Consider the following 26,014-nt stretch of genomic DNA (forward strand, 5'->3'; position numbering starts at 1 on the left):
GGACCCAATGATCTCCTGAGGTCCCTTCCAACCCCTACAATTCTGTGATTCTGTGATCTTGATTTTCGACTCTGTACCTGAGCCACAGTCTAGCTGTAAGATGCCAGTCACCAGGGAGCATGAAAGCAAGGCGCCATATACAAAGCACAGACCTCATTCTGCTCCAGTGCTGGAGAGCAGCTTTTAGAGCTGCCAGGCGCTTGCAGTTCTCCCATTTGGAAAACCCACAGTAAAAGCTCCTGTGCTGACTCCCTCTGGGCCTCTGTGAGGTGAACACATGACTGCCAAGAAGCAGAGAGTTTCGTCTATGAAATTTTGATTTTTTTAGTGGCTGCTGAAATGCCCTATTCAGTTCTGGAAGTCTGTCCAGGAGCTAAACCAGCCCTGACAGTTCACTGACTTTTAGAGCTTCGCCTTCCGCACAGCTGTACTGAGAACAGCCCAGTCAGACTGTAGAACCCGATTCATCATCTGATGATGATTTCTTATGTAGCATATTCTGTTTTCCACTATGTGACAGTGAGATTTTTGCTGTAATTCACTTCAACATATACTTTTTTTTTCTTTGCACAGTAAGTAGAATCCTAAATCATGCTGGCATGGGAGACAAATGAGAATAATTCTAATTATCTCTGGTGTTTCAAAGTGGAAAATTAAATTGCACTGGTAAATATTTCACTTCAGCGCTTGCCTCTGGACCCTTTCGCCCCCTCTATTTTAAAGATTAACCCATGCTTCATATTTTTATTTCTCTCATTTGATGATATACTCAGTATATTTAACACAATGAGAATCTTTGGCAAACATAAATGGAAGCCTTTGCTGGCTTAATTAGTTCAGCTTATTAGCCTGTAATTCCAACAATTAATTCTGGTTCCATCATTATTCTTTTATAAAATCTTTCTTCTTGGATTTAACTGAAAATGGATTTGGAAACAAATGATTATCCCTTTTACATTGTGTCTCAATTTAATAATTCCTTAAATTCACTGCCTCTTTCATTCAAGGATCTGAAAATATTTTCGAGATGTCAATGCTAAAAAACTTCAAAATACACACTGATGAGGGGATTACTGTTATTTTCTTATAAAGAAACTGAGGCATAGTGAGGCTAATTACTAGGATTATTTTGTTAGATTGATGTCTTCCAAAAATTGGATAAATACTTAACGCCAAACAAAAAAATGAGAGCGAGTTGGAGCTGTAGCGGAATTTAAAAATCAGCCACACACAATTGAATAAATCTGTGTGAAATTATTAATTTCCACACCATAAAATTAATTTAACCAGAAATAATTCCAAGTTGCTAAATATTTGTAGATGTGAAATAAATCCCATGAATGCCTCGAATATACAGACAGTAATATAACTTAAAACTATATCGAAACAGTATTTGAAAAACGAGATGGTCTGAAAAAAGGTCTTTAAAAAAAAAACAACAATTTTCAGCAATTTTCAGAATTGTCAGTGTTAGGCTCACTGTTCAGTTTCAATTTGAGGCCCAACACAGTCTTGGTGATGCAGTTAATAACTGCAGAAGCTGTTTTTGTTCTCTGGTTGCTTACTTCATTCACTTCACAGAACAGAAAATACCAAAAGAATGGGGAAAAAAAAAAAAAAAAACTGCTCCTTTTACTTTTCTGTATTTCTTTGCAGGATCCTTCTTGTACATCGATCGTCAGGGGATGCGCTGAAGATAAAATACCTTTCATTTTGGAATCCTTTCAACTTGTTTCCATAGTACTTTCCCTCTCCCCTTCCCTTGCCCCACAACTTACCAGATAGGGAAATACTATCAATTCCTTCTACAGAGTGGAATGGAGAAATATTTCAATTACAACGTGAAAAGAACTCATGAACAGGCCAGCCGTTCAAAGCTGTCAAGGCGGTCGGTGGCCCTTCAGCTGTGCTGCATGGGGCAGATCATGGAGCAGACCTCCAGAGGGCCCTCCCTGGCACTTCAGGCTGTGAAAACAGAGTGCCTTTCCCCTCCTCCTTTATACTTTTGGAGACAGTGAAGCAGAGGAGTATTCTGTAGAAATTTAATTGAGCGTGATGGTGACATAAATTTATCCTAGTCTTACATATCAAAAAATTCAGTCTGCATTCAATGGTAATGAAAAACCAACCCAAACTACTATGATACATAAAAACCAAAGCATTTTACTTTGCAATGAGCTTTATACTTCTGTGTAATTACTGGAGACATGTTTAAATATGAACTTTCTTCCTTACAAGCAGATTTTAACTAAAGAGTTTAATTTTCTGCTAAAATAAAAATGTTTTGTCCGATATTTCATTTTGAAACCTGCACTGAATGCTTAATCCTGTGTTTCTGAGAGTAGACTCTGCTGCTATGGATACAGTGAGGTCAACTTTTCAGCCCTATTATTTTACTGTGCAGTGTTAAAGCAGATGGCAGGAAAACTTTTTTTTTTTCCAACAAAAATATCTTAGAAAGTGTAATGTATTTTAAATGCGTACGTAAAGCATTTCATCAATATTAACATAAGAATTATAACAAGGTCCGGACTGGCAGCACTGAATATACACCTTGCCTGTACTAGAACTTTGCTTCCATTTCACTTGATGCTTTAAGAATGTCTTACGAATATTCATGAAGCTGCACAAAAGTCCTGTGATAATCCTCAAGGTGATTCCAAAAGAAAAAGAAAGGTTTCATGCTTTTTACACAGCACAAGAAGAGACTGAATAGCTTTTCTGTAAGAGCTGCAAATTTCTACTTCTTTCTTGAGAAAGAAAAATGAGTAATGTCAATTTTTATCTTTCCTGTTTTTTGAAGACCTCCAGAACTATAAATTCTTTTAATTGAAAGCCTAATGCTACGGAATATCTCCTCCAAATTGGCTGTTAGGCAGCTGAGTTAAATAACCATTGTAGCTCAGTTTTAAAATTGTTTCACAAAAATGCCTTCCCTATCAATTACTCAGTTTCTACTTTCTTTTTATCGTGGTATCATAGTCCTTCTAATTTTTCTACTATCTACAGCATTACAGAAGAGGCTGGACAAAATAAAAAATAGCACAACTTTTTAAAAGGCACACAGCACAAATATATCCACTCTTCTCTCTTTTATAAGAAAAAAGAAAAACAGTAGAAAACATAACTCCATTTTTTTCTTGTTACTGATCCTATTTAAGATACCCATTGTGCTGAATCTTTTACCACCACCCCACAAGAAACTTCACTGGTAGAACAGGTAACCACATTTCTCTGAAAAGCGCAAGTGAAGGAGAATCCGTAATTTCCAAACAGCTTGAAATATTTTCTCTTTTTATCATGGTACTACAACAGAGACAGCCTGACTGACATGAAAGGTGCTGTGTTTTCAACCCAATTGTTTATTTTATGCAGAAACTGAACTCAGGAATCCTAACTGTTAGTCCTGATTTTTCACTGTTAACATAGATGGTGACAAGACAAGTCTCTCAGTGCACCTGCCCAAACATCCCTTACTTTTACTGTTTGTTGCAAACACAAGAATTATGGCTATTACAAAATTCTTCTAACTAGTGAAGAAGAGCCTTGCCTTGCGATGTGAGCAGAACCAAAAGGCCATGCATCTTGAACACTTTCTTGTTCAGCCTTGTTCAACTAAACTACTTTTTTGTATCAAATTCCCTTTATGGGACAAGCATATTTCCTCAGGTAGCTGTTGATAACCCTAGGGTTTCTTCAGCACTTTAAAATAGTATTTACATCACTGACAACATAAATAGAGGTTGTGTTAACATTTTAGAATAATGTCCAAAAATTGTTCTGTATAGTACCATTATTCTGATTTTTTAAACTGGCTTTTTTTGAACCAATGCTTTGAAATTCTGGAGACATCTGAATGACCATTTTCACTCTCAACAATCTGTAATGTGTTTGGCAAAAGATAGAGAAGTGTGAAATGCTAGTTTCCAAACAGAAGTGTAAAAGAACAAATCCAGTGATGATTTTACAGATATCTTCTCAATAAGAAAGCACTTTTAATACAATTAATTCCTAAAAACATTTTTTAATTTTAAAATAATTGAAAATTACCTAAAAATTAAAATGATAAAACACATTAGAAGCCAACTCATGCTGTGATTAATGAATTTTTTTCAGTAACAGCAGAACTGAAGTCTAAATCTATAATACTCAGCAAGTGATTAAGTTATTGCAAAATTGGAATTTAGTGAAAAAGAGAAATGATCCAACGGAAAAGGCTTTCTTCAGTTATTGTACATCCATTGGCAGCACTGGCAGGATCAAACATATCTTCCAAAGTTGATATTGATTGCAAAGTAACGTCAAATGGGATCTGACAAGTAAGGGGAAGGAAAAAAAAAAAAAAAAAAAACTTTGTTAAGTGTATAAGTTCCCAAAACTGCATATATACAATATTCAAATATCTCATATTGAAGCCAGATTTCTGACCAACAACGAAAGTGTAAATTAGAAATGGTAATTGCCTCAATATAAATTTGTGGTTAATGACATCTATTCCTTGAAACTAGAAGAATGAGACTAAGGGGAAGAAATTTCTGTGAACAGTCTTGCTCACAAAGTTCCTCCTAATCATCTGTAGATAAAATGAAGATATTAGAAAAGAGCAGCAAGAATGATTAGTAATTTGGAAAGTTTTTCCTAGGATGAGAAGTTGAAAGACTTGAGCTAGTCGTAGAAGGTGAAATAGTGGGCTAAATAGTGGGATAAATTGTTTTGTATGTCCATTGGACACGGAGGAGAGCTATTTAGCTGATTTTGCAACTAATATGCTTTAGATATTAAGAAAAACCAACTGTAGGAAGAGAAGCACTGGAAGAGGCTATCTAGGGAGGATAATTTTTAATGCAATTATTTTATTGAGAAATTTGCTTTTAACATTTAAAATTGGAACTCCCAAGCGTAACACTTTATTATCTCTCTCAAGAACAGAGCTGTTCATGAAATAGCTTTAAAAATAAGCTGGTGAAACAATTTTTATTCTTAAAACATGAAGAGTCAAATAATTTTAGATGAATAATTCAATGAAAAGGCACATTTTCACCTTAGAAATATAACTCCATGCTGAAGCAAAAGCGCCAGAAGACACATGAACAGAAAAAAGAGAATCAAAGAAGAGAAACTGGAAACATGACAGGAGTTAAAGTGTGACAGCTGAGAGAATGAGAAAACAAATACCACAAATTAGAACTGACTTTGCCCAATTAATTCACAAGAAGACCAGCAACAGAGAAGTGTATGGTGGGGGAAAAAATTATGTGAAACTACATATAAGCAATGTATTTGCCTTCTTTTCCTGTGTGTTTGAAAACAAAGGGAATGTACTGTTCTCCACAACACATAATCCCATGCTGAGGTTTCCAGCTCTCCCAGAGAAGACTGGGTAATGCACACATGCAACTTATTTGAAAGTTTGGAAATACTACATAGAAATATTCTGTAAACAATAAAATGCTAAGATGGCTTTAGAGAAGAATGAAGATTCTCATCATCTTGAAGGATTAGGCTTCACTCACTCAGACAACTCTGCCATACCTAATAGGATGCAGTTTGAAGCCTCTGCCTGAAACTTTGTGGTGAAAAGCCCATTGGTTCACCTGTTGAAACATTTAAGTTTCTTGTGGCAGTATGGCAGAATCAAACAGAGCAGATAACATCATATTCTTACTGGAAAGACACTGTTAAATCTTGCTCTCTCACTTTCATTGTAGACCCACAAAAAGAAGCAGACCAAGTGAAGAGGGATTCATGAGAATTTAAAACAGGTCCAGGAGGCCCATGGGATTCTAAGGAAGCTCGGCCATACCTTTCCCTAGGTATTTGTCACTACTCTACCGTGGAAGATATTCCAGTGGAACCATGGAAAGTATAGCTTTGCAGAATAAATATGTATGTATGCATTGATAGAGCTGGACTGGGTGATAGGAAGGTCTGGGAGTCACTTGGGAGAGACCTTCAGGATGGATAAAAGGAGTGGCAAGAATGGTGCAATGTATATAAAAGGGAAACAGAAAATTTGTAGGTAACAGCCTGCAGGATGCACAGAACGGCATTACAGATTCTCTCTTCAATAACAGGCCATTAGCCAAACTGTTACCGGATAAAACTAGGGATTCTCTTTTGTTAAAGAGCTACCTGACTAAAAAAGAGTACAGCTGATTCTTTGGCCATTATCATTTTATTGTGAACAATTATAGGCAAGATAGTTGTGAAGGAGCCATATGTTATGGATTCAAAAATCTTCCTTGGAGTTCCTTAAGCCCTGGCAGCTCTGCTCCTGATTCTCCTAGGATGCCTGAGAACACTGAGCAGTATTGCTGCCTGCTATGGGCCAGTTCCCATAGTCTCCTCTGGGATACTGACTACAAATAAATACCAATAGGAATACAACAGCATGGACAAAAAAATGGCATACTATCTTTGAGGCAGAGAAAGCTAAAGAAAATAGAAGGTAAGCCTGAATAACTGCAAAAATAAAGGGCATGGAAGAAAATTGCATTTGGCAACTGCATCATGGAAATACAATGGAACAATAAATTCCATCTAAACAATGACCAGAGAATGGTGGATAAACCAGATAAATCCATTGTGAGTGAGATTTATTTTTAATACATATTTATTTGTATAAAAAGGTGATTCTAACAATGAAGATATCCACAGCTGGTAATCATGAACATTTGTATTTAAAAAAAAAAAAAAAAAAAGCCCAGAAATGTAGGAGAAAAAAATTGAAAGGTACAAGATACTTAGTAGTAAAACCCATGTTTCAGCCTAACTGAACAATTGTTTTATTTTAGAAAACACATTTTTACTATTGATGAGAATAGCATACCTCAGTCAATGGCGAGGACAGGTCTGGAACAGAGAGCAGAGCTTTGACTTCAGATAAACACCTTTTAGCCATTTCCTAATGATATAAAACAAGAGAAAACCAATGCTGTACTATCAGTCTCATCTGATAAGCTAACAGATGGTTTAGGTTTACAAAATTGTTCAGAACCACCAGGTTTTAACTTATTCTAGTTAAATTCAGAGGAAAATACATTTTTTCTGCAACAAAAATAGTTGTGTTTGCTGTACAATACAAGTGCCCAAACCTTGCAGTTTTTACTGAGGAAAAATTGCCCCTGGCTCAGGTATTAAATCCAATGAGCATACTTTTGCTACATGTTTACTGAAGATGTTATAAACAAACACTCTGACAAGATGGTATTTATACATATCTAATGCATGGCATGTTAATCTTGTTACTATTCTAAACATTGGTTTTCCAATTACTGACATACAGTAATGAAAGTTTGAGCAAAAACCTTCAGGTAATCAGAAATGCCCAGTAAAGGACAGCTCTGTCTAGCCTCCTGAAAACACTATATGCCGTGATTGGCCAAAACATCATTTGTTCTCCAAGCTGGTCAAAATACAGCTTTGTAAAAATGGCACAGTGCACAATTGTCACTGTTTCACAGCATCCATCAGACCAAATGACAGCCTCTACATCATTAATCATTTCATATAATAGATATAAAGAGAATCCTGTCACATGATAAATGTCTCCCACTTTGAAAATAAACGTCTATTTTGCCTTGGCATTTATCAAGTAGCAGTTATGCTGTGGCAACATTCTATTCCATTGACATTATCTCAAAGAAACCACATGGAAAATTCTGAAATTACCTCTTTTGTGTATGTATGTCGGGGGAGTTATTTGGTTGTGGACCATATTCAGCCTTGCTAATAACAAAAAAAAAAAAAAAGACGAAGGTGGCACAGAGAAAATGAAAATAAATTCACTGCCAGTTTTACTCAGCTCTCAATAGTGTTATTAGAAGGTTTTTATTTCAGAAACCATCACTGCCCATTTTGCATTGAAGATGTGTAACTGATTTTTAAAAAGCACTTTTGGGTTGATCTCTCTGCTAATTTAACACTGTGCCAAGCATTTTCAGCTGTAGATTGCTATAAATCAGGCATCAAATTTCAGATTTATGTACCTGAAGATGTGGCCTTTATTTTCAAGGGGGAGGTTGAACATGCCTGGTATTTTTTGTAAACCATCAAGCAATATATAAGGAAAAGTTAAATATTAAATGAAAAGTGAAAATATCTCAACGTTTCTTGAAAGGGGTTAGGCAAGTTTAATCTTCTATGTCTGCCTTCCAAGTTACCTGTCATTTATTTCCCCAAAATAGGCATCTTAAATAAAACTGTCAGACATATTTAAGAGCAAAATTGTTCTCACTTACTTCTGTTTTTTCATCAAGATGCACTTTTGCAATATTAATTTCAGCTTTCTCTGAAGGAATTATTTTCAGGGTTTCATTTTGTTCAAGAAAACTTGTAGGTTCTGAAGCTGAATATAAGCTTTCTGAACTTTGCATCAACATTTCAACTTGATCTTTCAGATTAGATAATTTCTCCCTTAAAGAAGTAACTCTGAAAGACAAGATTTTATTACATATTGATTAGGTTCTAGATTTTCTTTCATTTCAAGATTTATCTCATAATTTTACCAAAAAAAATCCATTAAAAAAGTGGAAATATGGAATGTTTAAGCTTTTTGCATTAAATAATAAGAAGCAACATTTTAAGTAAGCCTCGCTAAGAAAAAAAACTCATCCAACCAGCACAAGGTGGGCTGACAAGTTGGGTGGCAGAGGCTGCAGTTATTCTTGACCTTTAGTCCTTCCCCTCCACCTGCTCAGCCATTCAAAAAATTTTGGTCTGGATGAATGACAAGGAAGAGGTCATGAAAAATGCCATCAGATGTAAAAAGAAGGGCTGAGTCTGGAGCTACAATTGAGAAAAATTCTTGCAGGCTCAGAGTTATATGGGAAGGAAGGAGTACCTAATCCAGTGAGAGAATGAGAATAAGTAAGAGTGCTAGCATTTTCTTGTGTTGCTGTGCCAGAGTCATGTAATTAGCATATGTTATTCATTTCTTTAAGAAACCAAACTAAAAGACTGGTGTACTGAAAAGACATAATTTTGGATGAGTTTAATACCGTGTGCAACGTCTTACAGATTTTATAGTGAAAAGTGTCTGAAAAGCTAAAAAGAATGCATTTAAAGACTTTCATATGGCATGAAATAACAGGACAAAGTCAGTGATTACTTGCCTAGCCAATGGAACCCATAAGTGACCTGAAAACACAGACATTGAACTGAAAATCTTGATGTTGCTAATCTTGATAGGCTTTGTGTTATAAGCATAAAGCAGCAAAACCTGTAAAAGAGATGGAATAGATAAACTATAATGTGAAAGGGTACAGAAGGCCTAAGGTATTTCAGTGATACTGGATTATAATTACTATCAAATTCAGTGTACTGGTAAAGACTAAGATAATTAACTTTCAGAAAAAAAAAGTAGAGTGTGGTCTCTTACGAAGTTTTACTATACTCAGTTTTTATAGCTGTTAAAACAATTATTTAAGTTTTTTTTTTCAAAGTATATGAATTATTTCAGTGATATCATTTATATGGGTTTGAAAATGAGTTGTACCCTATAGAGTCACCATCAAAATCCCAATCTAGCTCTGATCCCATTCAATCAATCCCACTTAGGTTCAAGTTGAAAGTTCCTACTTCAAGTAGGCTGAACCTTTTACTGAATTTCCAAAAGGCAATTATTTACATTTCCAATATGATCTTGTGCATGGCTGTCATCATACTATATTTAAATCCACGAACTGCACATAACTCACCATTCTAACGGAGTGGTATCAATATCTGAGCACAAGACGATGAACTAGAAGTTCTCATCTTTTACTGTATTAATTTTCTTGTATGACTGAAAATATGCTTCCCAGTAGTAGCTGATTATTTTGATTATATGGAGAATGCCAAGAATATGGCATACATATGTCAGTTGTTTTCCAGAGTTGTCTCCAGATCTCTACTGGTCTGTAACTTTTAAAACTATATTGAGAAGTGCATTCTTTGCACTAACTTCATGTTGCTTCTATTAGCTTGCTAATAGAGATGAGAAGGATCTAGCAGAAACTTTGATCTGCTAAGCCAAAATGTTTGGAGACCATGGGTTTCTATTGCAGTATCAGAAATTGTATCTACATTCAGTTCCCTTGTTTAAAAACAACACAACTTCCATCACCCAGTCTCTCACTTCCGCACAACCCTCCAGTCCATCTCACCTTTCATTTTTAATCTGATTTCTTGGGGAAATGAGGTTCAAGAAATCCCATTTTCTTTGTATATGAGTGCCTCTCCTTTCTGACAGCCTCCCACCAAATGGTGCTGTTTGAATATCTGTAACCTTCAACCAAATTTAAGAGTAGAGGTCTTAAAGACTTCAGGGTCTTGCAAAAGACAAGAAAACATTATGGCCTGGAGGCTCTACATGATCTCCAAAGTCTTTCTTTAACCTGCTACCAGATGACTGTCAGGGCATTATGTTTGTCCTGTGTAGCAGTTTTGTGTTGTAATAAATGCATAGCTCCGGGCTGTCCAGCTTGCCAGCTGGTATAATTCAGTTAAAAAGTTGTTCTGTCATGACCAAATATTCATTAGAAATGAGACTTCATTTGTTCAAATACTTAATGAACTGCTTTGGTGTAGCTATACCTTAGTCTCTGTATTGTTTGATGGCTTTGCCAGAGAAGGAATGTACCACTGGATGTTAATTTCCTTATTTGAAGCATTTGCTGCCCTACTCTCTGTCTGATGGCCTGCTTCTGTGGTGACAGAAACCGGAGAAGCTATTCTCACTCTTGGCATCTTTGGTAAAATTCCAGAAGTTTCAAGAGACATCTGAAACACACACACACAGAAATTAAATTGTATTTTACTAGTGTAACATGTATTTGTTTATAATAACCTTATGTCTATTAATATCAGTGTAACTTTCAGTCCTGCACAAATATATGCTTATTTAGATAAATGGGTAATTATTTAAAGGTGTCCATCTTACCAAGTCAAGGCTTTTCAAAATTCACATGAAGAGATGTTTCTAAAGGTAATACAAAGAACCTCTGGGCTGACTTAGAGACATCTACAATAACAGTGATTATTATATTTGACTTGTATTCCTCATGGCATTATCTTTTTTGCTAGAAGACGTTATTCAACATGCTGACCATACAAAAATTATTGATGAAAAAGTCATTTGGCTGCTATACGTACTGATAACTAAAATAGAAATCTGAATGCCAGACTAATGTTTTATTTATGTTTAAATATTCATTTTTTCACTTTCAGCGTGTCTCTGTGGCGCAATTGGTGAGCGCGTTCGGCTGTTAACTGAAAGGTTGGTGGTTCGAGCCCACCCAGGGACGGGGTGTCACATTTTGAAAGGAAGTTGTGGGGAGCTGGGGATTGGCCTCTTCTTGCAGATAACTAGCAATAGGACAAAAGGGAATGCCCTCAAGTTGTGCCAGGGGAGGTTCAGGTTGTAAATTAGAAGGAATTTCCTCTCAGAAAGAGCAGTCAGGCATTGGGACGGGTTGCCCAGGGAGATGGTGGAGTCACCGTCCCTGGGGGTGTTTTAGGAAAGGTTGGACGTGGTGCTTAGGGACATGGCTTAGTGGGTGACACTGGTGGTAGCGGGATGGTTGGGCCAGATGGTCTTGGGGGTCTTTTCCAACCTTAATGATTCTGTGATTAGCTGTACAACTAACATACAGTGATATCTACTGAAAATCCAGTCATTTAATTTGTGAGGTTTTGTCACATGTCATATCTACTATATATGGAACATTAGCAGACTATTCATCAAATAGCTACTGTTTACTTATCATTTACCAGGGAAGCAACTGGAGCAGTACGGTCAACCAACATTCATTCATGAATAAAAGCCTTTAAAAATTGTAAAAGATTTGATTTAAAGGCTGAACAGTGCCACACCATTTCTAGTTTTTATTTTAAAGTGTTTTGCAGTTTGTAAAAAATGGAGGAGGCTAAACAGTGACATTTTGGTGGAATATGGATGCTGGTTAGAGCTATAGTGTCTCCATCATTGATTCCAGATTATGGACACTGGAAATAACTACCTGGAGAGTTAGTTCTGTTTTAATATTGAATGTTCATTGCTGAAAAAGCCTGGAGAATTTTACCCACTTAATTTTAGACAATGCAGCTCAAAAGGCAATAAATACGAGTGAACGGAAGACAGATTTTTCACATTGATCCAATCTTACTTCATAAAGCCAGCTCCCAACCCACATCAAAATACAGAAGTGAAGATAAACATGGAGTCATGCATGCTATAGTTATGCATTTTAGTACATGGATTACCTTCAGTATGGCATGGTACAATGAACTGGGGATGGTCCATGACACATAGGTTCTGAATAAGAAGTGATAAAAGTGGCCATACCTCTTAGCATGCTATGAGGTTTTGCATGGCTAACCCACCTAGTACAAGAATATTCTACATTCAAGATCTTAGACTTTACTTTTGGCAATGAATCACCCACAATCCTGCTAAAATGGAAAGTGAACAAAATTATAAGAAAATGCACATATGGAGATGGGAACGACCTATTTTATGCTAAGCCCCTCAGTTAAACCTCTCAAAAGTCTATTTTATGATATGCATTTCTTTCTAAAACGCGCGGTATATTTTCTTTTTCACTGAGCTGCTTCTTTTGTTATTTACATCATATTGAATATTTTTGAGGATGGATATTACAACTGCTCTTGTCAAACTGGAGGGCTGCTGAATTGCATCTATTCAACTTTGATGAAAGCCTGAGAACAACAAACTGTTTTATTTTAAGTGTTTCTAGCCCTACATACTACCATGCAGTGGAATAAAAAAAAAAAAAAAAAAAAGCATGAAAAATGCAACAGGCCACACAATTTTAATTTTAACCTTCTTAATATAACTTGGATTCTTTGTTCTGTAGAGCTGAAAAAAATTCATAAGTCAAAAACAGAAAGACATATATAAGTGAAACAATCCTGTACATAAAAATCTTTCTTTCAGAAATATCTATTTTTATTGTTAAAAAAAGTATCAAATTACAGTAACATTTAAAAAAATAACTTCTACAGCCTTCTGAATAGTTAAAGCTTCTAAAAATGTTGTAACAAAAATCAATGAAGCTTAGAATTTAAACAAGTAAGAGCTTTATGCTTGTTAGCTGTCTACAACAGTGAAGCTAACACATGATTATGAGCTTGCACCTGTCACGAACATGACAGTGAGCTCTGAAGCTTATTATTCTAGGACAGTGTAATACTAATTATGTCGAAAGAAGAGCAGACAGAGTAAAATAATTTTTGATATATGATGGCTGTTATAAATGTCACATACCATATATTTACAATTTATTCAGTGGCACAGTCAGCTCTTTGTTGGGAAATGAGTAATGATATGCTGTCCAACACTGCAGAAAGTTCACCAACTCTAGAAGAGCTACTTTCACAGAAGTATTTTAATTCATTTTGATAAGATAAAAAGCCTTCACTCCTCAAGGCTCCCCTGTCTCCATCTAACCCCGAACATAGTAAGTAAAAAATAAACCATGGAGAGTAACCCATCATTTTAATTTTTTAGTATTAGGATAATTATTAATGTGAGAAGTGTGATGGGGAAACTTGGAAGAAAATTATTTTTACATTGAATCTTCAAAGACTTTTGCCATACAATATTCAATACATATGCCATGGTCAGCATAGACTCCAGAATTCCAATTTGAGATTTCTCTGAGTAGTATAGTCTGAGCTGCTTATATTTGAAAGCTCAAATAGTCTGTTTGCAAGCCAGAGAAAATACTAATTTTCTAGCCAGCTGATAGTGAAAAATTTTGGCAATCTTCAGACATTAATTGAATTTGAAACACGGGGTTTCAACAGATTTTGAGAAAATACATATGTATATATATGTATATATATATATGTTCACATAAATGTATAATTACATTTATGTGAAAATCAGTCTTTTACTACAGACCAAATTAACAATATTGTTATTGCTTTTACAAACAAATTGCAAATCAAACCTTAGGACATTTTTGGTGTGAAACATGGAGCTCTCAAAGATTAAAAGCTTCAGCCTTGCCTAATAACACATCCACCTTCTAAACTAAAAATGAACTTTTCTTAAATATCATTTTGCTTAACTTCCTAAAGCCTAAACAGAGTGGGCACAAGATAGTGATCATTTCTGCAGGAATGAATAACACAAAGATGTTTGCATTTGTTAATGAAGTCCTTCACTGCTTGCGCAGGATTTTGGTTTTGCAGTGATCCTCTGGATAATTAATTTCTTTCTTCAATAGTGCTCCCAGAAATATCACCATTGGAATTAGCAAGAATCTGAACATTTACAAAATGCAACTATAATATATATATTTTTGAAAAATCCATATGAACAATAAGTACCTTTGAAGAATCAGCTAGACTACCATGTGGTAGTTCTACATCATATAGCTCTTCTGGGAAGTTCTCAGGACAACACACGGAATATTCGAACAAATGTTTTTTAAGAAAGAAATGCATTTTTGCAATGCGTAGAACAATCCATGAGTCAAAAACAGATTTAAGGCGTCCATCTCTTCCAGAAAATGATTCAGGTCCTGATTTAGGGGCAGGTTTGGAAAGAGATTAATTTTATTCATTATCATTTGCATTTAAAAGTAAAGTTTTATACTGCTACTCGATATTCATACATTTAAAAATATAGTGCAATATCTAAATCAGTTCTGTAGGAAATAAATGCATTTCCAACAATTATACTGATTGTCCTTGAATGTTAATAGGGTATGTTTTTTGGACTGCAGTTTTTCACTGGAAACCTGATACTGAACAAGGCTCTGTCTAGTAGTGTAAAGTGAGAGGTGCAGATTTGAGGTTTAGGGACTTAAATTTAGATGTGTATGCATCAGTATGTTCACTAGACTTCTCAGCACCAGCTAGAATAAAGGCATATTTAGTCAATACAGTCAAAAGAAGTTCTAAGTGCAACTTTGCTCACGCTAATTTAGACAGCTAGTGGCTGATGATCAGAGTCACTCCTTAGGCTCCATCAACAGTAACTGCAGTGGTATATGCACATTTTGACACCTACACATAAATACTTTACTGTCCTTAGAGTTCTGCAGTGAGGTAGAATACTTTCCTTTCGTATGATGTCACAAGGAAAAAATACCAACCTCCTCTGAAATTAGTTTCAGAGTTGCTTAGTTTCTCTCTAGAGAAAGTCTACAATCTAGTTTGATTCTTGACTATCAGTGTCACTTGTCTATCCAGCAGTTTGCCATCACATGCAGATGCCCAGAAATTAATAGATTCCTACTCTGTTTAAAAGGTTCTAAGTTTGCAGTGAAATAAACCAAGTATGTACATAACATCTGAGCATTTAATCCAAATGCTCAACAGTGCTCAGCCTTCGCATTTAAACTACAGTCAACTCCTATTTTCATATAATCATAGAATTTTCAAAAACAGGCCCCCCAAACTGAACAGATTTGTTTCAGATGACATTGAAGTCTGATGTACATAGAATTTAAAAAATATGTAGTTTATGAATTTAAAAAGTGCTCCAGAAATAGTAATAGAAATTCTGTTTTCTGGGATGCATTCTGTTGGTATTATTAAGGCCTATAAAAAAAAACAATGAAAAAAAGGTAGTATCTTCACTTACAACACATGTAAACTGACATAAATTATTACTTCAGTAAAGATTTCTCACCTTTACATAATTTAAAGGAACTGAAAATGAGGAGATCTCAGATTATGGACTTAAAAACTGACACTTTTGGCCTACAAGAACAGTATGTCACCTACAGCAGTTTTCGAGAAGGAATAAAAAAATCATACCAGATAGAAGGTTTGTGTTATAAAGTCTTTGTAAATAACTGTGATAGTGAATTAAGTGAACCCATGTTATCATCTCTTTCTTCCGGCTGGCCTTGGTGGCAAGACATTCCATTCTTTCTTTTTGGTTCTGCTCATTTTGTATGATTTGTTTGTTTTCAGTGGAAGATGCTGTGGGACTTTCATAGACGGCATTGTATCCATCTGCAAATCCAGTAACAATACAAATATAGACATTAAGTCAATGGTTGCAATTCAAAAGCTGTTTCTAAGCTGTATTGGAAATGACTATCTCTAACTAAAATGTGACCTGTGAACCTGGTTATGTTTTTCATAAGAGCAAAATTCTTCATATTCTGCTTCAGTACTAGCTGAACACTGTGAAGAAAATATTTCTCAGATCACAGCCAAGAATCTGAGTGGTCCTTGTAAGAAGGTAAGAGGGGTAGAGAGAAAGGGTTTCTCTCTCTCTCTCTCTCTCTCTCTCTCTCTCTCTCTCTCTCTCTCTCCACATAAAAGCTAAGCAAATGCAGAAATGAGTCTCAGTGCTTTGTCCTCAGTGTGTGTGGGACACAATCATCCATCTGCATCACCACTTTCTGACTCCTTTGCAATACAGCTATACATCACGTTTAGTTCTATTTACAAAACTTTTACAAAATAAACCATTTAATTTAAACTGAGCTCTATATGTAGTCTCTGCTATCTAACACTTGCCCTGAATCCTCAAAATCCACAGCAAAATGCAATTTTACTTCTCTCTTTTAGTGGATCATGAAAGGCCAAATTAATTCCACTGTCTGTGGAAGGTCTCTGTGCTTCCCTGTACAACTGGAGCCTGACTCTGCAGGTGTTCTTCAGACAGAAACCTAAACAAACATCTGTGAAGTTTTGCCAGCATAAAGTTGCAAAGACCTGATTCCTCATTGCTTGTTTCAAGCCTCAACCAAGATAAGGTTCCTAAGGGGCATGATATTTTAGTTTATCTTTGCTCTCTTTTCCCCTCCAAACACATTAGAAACCAACTGACAGTAAAGTTTAGCAGATATCATTCTTACTCGCTGAGGAACAAATCAAAATGATCAGAATAAGTGGGAAGATTTTCTGTTGTTATGCAGATGATAAAGGTCTTGAAGGAGTTAAGGAAAGCTCACTAGTGTATAACTAGGAATCCAAGCAAAGGTAACTCCACTCCACTCAAAAGGAACATCTTATGTTATACTTGTAACAACAAGTGAACTAGAGCAGCGAATACATAATCAGCACTGAGCGAGTAATAGGTATCCTTGCAGATGTCATCAATCCTAGCTACTGCAGTTGAACTTTGTTACGCTGACCTGAACTCAGAATGTTTATTATCAGCTTAAGTCCAATCCCTTTTAGATATTAAGTGTATTATCAATAAAATGTCTTCTTGATTCTGGACAAAGAAAATATCTTTTTTTAGGGCTGCCTAAAAATTATACTTATGTAAAAAGAGTGGGGAAAAAAAAAAACACAGTTCAATTATCACTATATCACAAATTATGTTCTATACATGTTTTCACTGTTTTAGTACATTACTCTCTCAAAAACCTTCACAGTTCTTCTGGTTTCTGTCTCATTCCAAATAAAATAAACATTATATTATAGTAATTCCTAATAGTAAACTTCCAGCATACTTCTACAAAAGCTGAATGCCTCTATTATTCCTGATATATCACAGGAAATTGTAAAAAAAGAATTTAGTTTAAAATGTCCACATTGTTTATAAATGAAACTTAAACAATGTGTTTCACTGATGGCTTTAAAGAAAATATTTAGCAAGCTGTGCTGATCATTTCCATTTCAGTTTACCTTTATATATTTTGGCCTACTATTGCTTTTCTACATTTCCTATTTTTTTATTTTTTTTATTTTTTGTGCTGCCTAACAGAACTATCAGGAGAAACACCTGCTGCATTTGATAAAAGGAAAAAAAAAAAGATCTCTAATTATAAGCAAATGGTGCTAGTACAAGACAATCAGATTGATGGAAGGTCTTAGCATACAACACTTGTTTTCATAAACCAATCAAAACACGTGTTTAAACACTGTACAGTAAGCGGACATTGCTCAGCTTTGCCAGCAACTGTTGAGTAATTCAATCATTGTCAGTCACTTGAGATGACTGAAATTAAGCCATGGAAACAAAATTTTATCACAAAATGTTTTCCAGTTTAAAAATAAACACAGATATTTTGCCTTAGTGCTTATATAACATTTTGAAACCATTATCCCACAACTCCTAATTTCACTGAATTTAGTTTTTATTAAAAACTTCCATTTGATCAGCTCCAGTAGTTGTAAAATAAATGCAGAAGTTGGAATTAAATGAGGCAAAGTTCTACTGAAAAGCTACGGGAAGCATTTCTAAAAGACAATACATTGGACTGGAAAGACAGTGAAATTTTTTATTATACTGACATTGACTTTTAGAATATGTTACCTAGGCAGATAACTTTGCAAGTGATTTTTTTGTTTGGTTACTTTGTTTTTGGTTTGGTTTTGGTTTTTGGTTGGTTGGTTGTTGGTTTTTGGTTTTTTTTTGGGGGGGGGGGGGTTGGTTGTTTATTTTTTTGTGTGTAGGTGGTGGTTTTATTGTTGGGGAGCTATTCAACATCAACAATTGATTGTGAAATCAGAAGAAAAAGTGAAAATCTCCAAAGAAAAGCTGGTATAACTAAGGAAAAATTATGTTCTAAATGAGTGTTTGGAAAAAAAGCAGGGATGCCTTATCTGGGGGCCAAGAGCTATTCTGGAAGTCTGGGGAAGCCTTGTGACAAAGGCACGTCTGTTTCTCTCAAAGATGGCAGTATGTGCACTATTCCCATCACTCTCTCCAAACCACAGTATGCAAACTCCACAATTTTTCTTAACCTATTAAGCACAGGCTGATTATAGACCCATTTGCCAGGTTACCTGAACTGCTCACATTTTGTACTGCCATGCAAGACAAGAAGGTTTGGCTTTTGCTTTCCAAATTTGACTTACAGTTTTTCATAAATGAAAATTGGATACCAAATGTATTACTAGATTATATGGCATATATAGTTCATTTTTATTTAATGTTCTAATATTACTAAGTATAAAGGAATACCAGACAAGAAGTCTCTGTATGAAGCAAGAAGATCCATGGAAGCAAATTCTGGAATTTTCTGCTGTACTTCATCCTTCTCTTTAACACTCTTCATTCCAATTAATAGCCGAGAAGCAACCACTGCTTCACTAACCTAAAAATAATATTTATTTTATTCAGGGCTTGTTCACTGCACTATTTACATAGATTTTAAAATCTGAGACTAGCAAGCTAATAATGAAAAATTAATTACTCAATATACTATACTACTTTAAAAGTCAGGAAAATATTCTACTCCTTTCTGACATACAGTACATATCATATTTAAATAAATCATTACTGCTGACAGCTTAATTACTACACAAGTGATTTCAAATCAGATATCCTCACCTGGATGCCACTGATGTCTACCCACATGTCAAATACATATGCACATATCAGGCAGTGTGCTGTTATATTTGCACTGAACCAAAGTAAAGGCAAACAGAGTCAGATCTGTCCATGAGAGATTAAATGCACCACTCAGACAGCGTCCACTTTAATTTCCTCAAATTAAGGCCCATGCCAGAAATTTCAGGGAACCTTAATTCTTGGCTTGTTTTGTGTTGTCTTGTCTTGTTTTGTTTTGTTAGGTAAATTGCATGAGATAAAACCAAAGACAAAAAAATTACCTCTTCAGAATATTGCACCAACCTGTCTGGCTGCTCTTACTGCAATCCAGGCTTGTACTTTGTAGCCTTCTGATTTCAGAGCCTACTCAGGAAAAGAAGAGAGTTCTCTAGAAGAGGTCTAAAATTATACACCCACTCATAATTAGGATTCTAAATGCATTATGGTAAAATATACTTTGATGATAGCAAAAAATCCTCAGACTTAGATAATTATTGTTTCATTTAAAAGTAAAAGACAACATTGGTTTTATAAATCCATAATTTAATTGGTAAAAGCTTTACTGAGATTACCCAGAGCATACTAATTGTCTGCTCCTCTAAAATTTTCTCAGTGCAGCTTATATGACCCTCACTATTCCATAGAGTTCAGGTGTAATTTTGCATTTTCTAGAATCTCAATTACTCTTTCCTCTTATGTTAGACTTTACACTCAGAAAACATTTTGTACCCTCTTTAATGTGCTTGACACCTTTTACGTTTCTCATGCCTCACTCATAACTGTACTGAAAAATTGAAATATGGTAAAGTATAAATATTACCACATAAAAATCATGTTAGAATGTTATGTTTTCTTTGCAAAGAACAAATTAATGAAAACATTTGGTTCTGTTTCTTCCTATTTTATAATAGAAAAATGTTTTAAATGTTATCATTCCACACAATAAACATGAAGAATCACATCAAACAAGATATAATTCTACTGCTGTACTATGTGATTTCTGTGTGTGATTTTTCTAGTAGGATTTTCAATACCAGTATGATTTATAGGTCACAGTAAGTAATAGCTTGGCAAGATGAACAGTGTTCTAACAGAAATACATTTCCTGCTTTGAAGAGGCCACTGCCCAAAAGATAGAAAACATACCCTTGATTTGGAAGGCACCATCTTATCTGTCTGTGACACATTCTCACTGTGTGCAACAAAATGCATATACAATAGTGCTATTTCAAGGTATGATCTTCTTATTAACCTGTGAGAAACAAAACACAGACCAATCAGAGTTAATACCAAAGTAAGCATTATGATGATACAGTCTGACTCCTACATAAGACTAGACAGACAGCCCCACCAAATAAATCATTCATCCAACCCGCATCATCTCCTTAAAATATATCTTCTTTCAGAAAGCCATGTAATCCTGTTTTCAAGTTTCAGTGGGTCTAAAACATCCCTATGGTTTGCTTAACAAGTAACACTGAGATTTAAGAGTATGTCAAATATAATTTGTGCCACATGCAACAAATACTCAATGAATATTCAGTAAATATTTACTTTATTCAATAAATAAATGGGAAATGTTTAGTAAGAAAACTGTAATTCTACAAGGAAAGTGATCTTTCTGTACAGAATCTGTACAGAATCTCTTCCTCAAGTTCAGGCGTATATCTATTGTCCCAGTTTCCTTCAAATATGGATGGCTGAATTTGCATACGAGTATTCAGTCAAGCGTAGAAAAGTCCTTCTCTCTTCCAGGAACTAGGAAAAACACCAAAGGTGACCAAAATGATCTTTCATTTCCTCACTGGGTTCAGCTGAAGAACCTTCTTAGTTATGAGTTCTGTACCAGAACACTCTACTTCTTCAGACAGACTGTCCTCACCAGCTCCTGTTCTCCTATACTTTTTTCCTTCAGTCATTTTTTCAGTAGTATTATAAACAAGGCCAAAGTTAGTGTATCTGCAGAACTTCTCCAACATTTCTATTCCCTTTAGGTTTCTAAGTCTTTTTACACAGATTCCTCCCATCTCTGCTGAACTCTCCAGATTTCCCCGAAGAATTAGCTTCCTTAATCTTAGCAACAAACTCCTGCTCATGCAGTTACTCTTTTGGACAGAGTCGTATTGCACAGAGCTGGCTGCTTAGATAGTACCATAAATTCCAGCTTTAGTATGATTTGTGTGAAGCAAAATATGAAAGTCACACAATGCTGTTCAGTTCAGGAGAGGACAAACTAAGTCTGAAGATGAGAAGTTCTGCACTTGGTTGGCCACAATTTAGTTAACTTTCTAATCTTGCTAATAAAACAGGATTTCAGACATCAAGAAACAACTTTAATTAAACAATTCCATAGGTATCTGAGGGCTCATATAAAGGTGATCTGGATGTTTAGTTTTCCAAAAATAAGAAAGCAGAGGTCCATTGATGTTGCCGTACAGAGTTTAGAAAGACTGTAGCAAATTAAATAAGAGTGTAGCAAATTAAACTTGCAGAACATCACCACAGTCGATTTCTGTACTATCTTCCATCATGCTGACTTGCTTGTAGAGGTTTATTACTATGCTACTGCTTCAGTGTTCAGAGTTCTGGTTCATTAACTTAAGTACCAGAATACCCACACAATCAAGGTAAATTGCTGCCTTTACACTGTCTGTAACCATACATGGCACATTATTCATTAAGACTGGTCAAGAATCTAAAAAAAATAATGTCCAATATATCAGAGTTGCTTGACAGAATTTATTGGCTGGCTTAGCTCAGCTCTTTAGGCATCTTCTATGCAGATAACTAATGCCAAAGTCACTGTCCTGATATCTGTTACAAACACATTTCCTGTGCTCCTTCTGCCTCTGTTCTTCTGCCTTTTTCTGGCTGCTAACCTTTTCAAGCTGGATTTCTATTATCTGGAAAGGGGCAAGCCACAGCTCATCTTCTGAAATATGAATAAAACCCCTGTTTAACAGATAGCTTTGTTGCTGGTTTGACAGAGGGTAAAAATTTGGAAATAAAACTAAAAGCCGTAACTTAGTATACTCAAAAAATGTTTTTAAAACTTCTTAGCGTTAGTTTTAAATAAGAGAATAAATATACATTAGTTCTTCTATACTACAATAGAAGAAAACTGTATAAAACCATAAAAGAAGTCTCACACCAAATCTCAGGAAAAGGTCAAAAATATATTCACGTGTGATTAAAATCATTTTGAAAGTTATATAGCTAGTTTCTTACTCAAAGTTTTGATCATGTTGCTGGCTCAGTTTTATAGCTTCCAGTAGTGTTTCAACAGCTAGATATGCCTTGTTATTGCCTGCTTTGGTTATCTGGCATTCCACCTTACCTAAGAAAGAAATATAGAAAGCAGATTTGCAAGATTTCACCATTTTTTTCCGTAAGACCCTGACCCAGCCTGTTCCACCTGCCCCCCCAACCCCGCCCGAGGAAAGTTGAACAATGGACTGCATTATCTGTTTTCTTCCCAACTATATTGGGTTTACCTGGCAAGGTTTTTGTAGCAGGGGGCTGCAGGGGTGGCCTCTGTGAGAAGAATCCAGAAGCTGCCCCGTGTTAAATAAGGGCAACTTTCAGACAGCTCCAAAGGGACCTGCCAATGGCCAAAGCTGAGCCAATAACTGATGTTGTTTGCACATCTATGTGAGCATATTTAAGAAAGGGAAAAAAGCTGCTGAGCAACAGCAACTGGGAGAACGAGGAGTGAGAACCAGCCCTGCCGCCACTGAGGTCAGTGCAGCAGGAGGGCAGGAGGTGCTCCAGGCATGGAGCAGCAGTTCCCCTGCGGCCTGTGGAGAGGCCCTGGTGGAGCAGGCTGTCCCCCTGCAGCCCATGGGTCCCACATGGAGCAGATCTCCACACTGCAGCCCGTGGAGGAGTCCCCGGTGGAGCAGGTGGATGTGGCCTGGAGGAGGCTGCGGCCCATGGAGAGCCCCTGCAGGAGCAGGCCCCGGGCCGGAGCTGCAGCCCGTGGAGAGGAGCCCACGCAGGAGCAGGGGTCTGGGGGGAGCTGCCGCCCATGAGGGACCCGTGCTGGAACAGTTTGCTCCTGGGGGATGGAGAGGAGCCCCAGCAGGATCAGTTCAGGAAGGACGGCATCCCATGGGAGGGACCCTACGTGCAGCAGGGGCAGAGAGTGACCGTGAAGGAGCAGCAGAGACAAAGCATCAGGGACTGACCACAGCCTCCATTCCCAATTCCCCTGCGTTGCTTGGGGAGAAGAGGGTGGATAGGGGGAAGGTGTTTTTAGTTTCTCACTGCTCTAGCTTGTTAGTAACAGGCAATAAATTTTATTAATCTTCCTATGCTGAGTCCATTTTGCCCGTGACAATAATTGTTGAGTGATCTCAACCCTTGAGCCCTTTTTGTTGTATTTTCTCCCCCTTTTCTTTTGAGGATGGGGATTGAGAGGGCGGTTTTCATGGAGTTCAGCTGCCCTGCTGAGTAAAACCACCACACCAATAAGGAAAATCTTTTCCTTTTTTTTTTTTTTTCCTTTTTGATGTTATGCACAATGCCTGTATAACAGGTCATATCATAGACTCGCTAAAATAAACTGTGGAATCATAATGACTCTTAATGTGTTAGTGATCCAACTGGAAGACCATTGTACATTGAAGGGATCCACATAACATTCACTGTGTAGGCACAGGTCTGTGCTGTACATGCAGTATGGCTTGTGGGCCACTGTCATGCTGTGTATGTCCCCTGGCCACAGGATAAACTTAGCCCCCTAACTGTTAACAGGAGAGCCTGTTGGCATCAGCTTCTCAGTACCACTGATTATGCCACCTGCAGATCCTTGCCTTTCTGTAAAGTGTAGCAAGAAGTTAGGTGAACATGCTTTTTGTTTGACAGTAGAAACAATGAATAGAACTATTTTCTTTCAAGAGCTCAAAAGACAAAATGAGACCACATTTTCACTGATGGGAGCTGCATGGTATGCTACACCCTGACTAGAGGCCCATTCAATAATGTGCAACTTGGGTTTGTCAGAATCTGAAGGGTTGTAAGATTGTTTACACTATCTTCTCCTTTATAGTGCTAATCTTGTAAATGACATTTTAAGTGACAATGTACAGAGTATGATTGCAATTTTGGCTGGGATCCTTACAATCCAGCACCTCCTGGTGCAAAACATAATGCCACTGAAGTCCGAACGCAAGCAGACATTGTGTAATTCATTAGCTTTGTTAAATTATTTAGAAAAATGTTATGAAGCTCTCATCTTCTTTACATCAGACTGATGCAAAGGAGCTAATCAGCTTTCTACAGTGTCCTTAACCTCATCAGCTATGCCCTTTGATCCCTGATAACACAGAGATGGGAAAAGTTCTACTGCAGTTTCGAAATTATTTGTTGCCTAATGCACCTTGAGCTATGCTGGTATGATATGAAATGCAGGAGAGAGATCTGCAGTTAGGGTATATGACAAATATCCACATCGCTTCTATTTTTCTAAGAAAATGTCTCCATTTTAAGAGAGGCTACAAGCATAAGATCACCATAGGAAGGAAATTATGGTGAACAAATGGGGTTATATTTACCTATCTGAAAAAGAAGCTCAGCTTCGATATCTAATTCTTTCTTTGCAGATTCTCTGCAAAGCTCCAATGCTGATTCTAAATGTTTGAGAGCACGTAACCATTGCAGTGGATCTGCTCTTTCAGGTGTACAAGCTACTTTTTCAGCTAATGTGCGTCCTAAGGAAGAAAAAAATAGACATCTTTTACTAAAGGATTTAATACAACACCAAGTTATGCAAAACCAAGTAAGTTCCTCAGAACAAATGCTGTTACATATTTACCGCTACAATCCAATTCTCATTAATATAATCCATTGATATGGATTAATATTCCATAAATATGGAACTATAGTGATGTTTCATTACTTCACAATGCTAATGAGATTTACTTAGGCCATTCAAAAGAAGCTCAGACTAAACAAATCAATCCTTTGACAAATGATCTGAAGGATTGGCACTAAGCCACTTCCTACCTTTGTTTCACCTGACAGTTATAGGCAGAACCTACACCTCTCTGAGCCTTACCAAATTCCCAAATTCGTTTTCTATTAACCAGTTCTACTACCTTCACTTCTGATGCATCAGTTTATCTGCTAGTGCATAAATTATGAATGAAAAAGAATGAAAAATGAAAATAATAATGTATTGCATTTTTCTTACCAATTCTCATTTTGACTTGGGCTAGAAGGTTGATATGGGGCAAGTAGATATTTTTTGCAGGTAGGACTAAGCAAGTCAATGTACTGTCCTCTATCTGCTGTTCAATGGATTCTCCACACAAAAAAATCTATAAAGAGAGTACGTTTTGTAAAATCAAGTTACAGACAATAAATAGTTTGAAGAAGTAAGTGAGGTACTTGTAAGACGTGGAACTCAATTGTTTCTTATAAAAATAAGTACTAGAAAAGGGCCTGATACTCTTGAATTCCTTTATTTCAGTTTGTGATTGTCTTCTTTGCAGAGAAGTTTGGTAGCAAACAAAGAATTTCAATGAACTCTTGATCAGATTTATTAGTGTCAGGCTTTGGTTTCTAAAAGCAAACTTCCTCAGAAAAGGCAGTCTTTAAGAAATAGAACTCCCAAGTAACCTGATCATTAGAAAGAAACTGTCATGTCTTGAAAGAAATCTGACATCCAACAAAAGCCAGAGGCCAGAAAAGAAAAATAACATTGCACATATGGACCAAACTTCTCATTCATGGAAATAAAGTGATGGGATGCAT

At 36.3% G+C, this 26,014-nt stretch overlaps 1 protein-coding gene and 1 non-coding gene across 2 annotated transcripts in view; one reads left to right on the top strand and one right to left on the bottom strand.

Annotated features, from left to right (window-relative positions):
• Nucleotides 1-4,008: 4,008 nt before the first annotated feature.
• Nucleotides 4,009-26,014, bottom strand: part of CFAP54 (cilia and flagella associated protein 54) — a 113,024-nt gene continuing 91,018 nt past the window's right edge. The window contains 13 exon segments of the mRNA XM_035551906.2: nucleotides 4,009-4,312; nucleotides 6,830-6,904; nucleotides 8,241-8,430; nucleotides 9,114-9,220; nucleotides 10,576-10,761; nucleotides 14,338-14,546; nucleotides 15,778-15,975; nucleotides 18,890-19,022; nucleotides 19,562-19,657; nucleotides 20,405-20,510; nucleotides 22,487-22,595; nucleotides 24,814-24,969; nucleotides 25,452-25,578. Of these exon segments, the coding sequence (XP_035407799.1) occupies nucleotides 4,184-4,312; nucleotides 6,830-6,904; nucleotides 8,241-8,430; nucleotides 9,114-9,220; nucleotides 10,576-10,761; nucleotides 14,338-14,546; nucleotides 15,778-15,975; nucleotides 18,890-19,022; nucleotides 19,562-19,657; nucleotides 20,405-20,510; nucleotides 22,487-22,595; nucleotides 24,814-24,969; nucleotides 25,452-25,578 (1,821 nt within the window). The 3' untranslated portion in view covers nucleotides 4,009-4,183.
• TRNAN-GUU (transfer RNA asparagine (anticodon GUU)) lies at nucleotides 11,212-11,285 on the top strand. The gene has a single exon. It is a non-coding gene; the product is annotated as a tRNA-Asn (tRNA).

The sequence above is a fragment of the Cygnus atratus genome, chromosome 1 (genome assembly GCF_013377495.2).
Source record: "Cygnus atratus isolate AKBS03 ecotype Queensland, Australia chromosome 1, CAtr_DNAZoo_HiC_assembly, whole genome shotgun sequence".
NCBI lineage: Eukaryota > Metazoa > Chordata > Aves > Anseriformes > Anatidae > Cygnus > Cygnus atratus.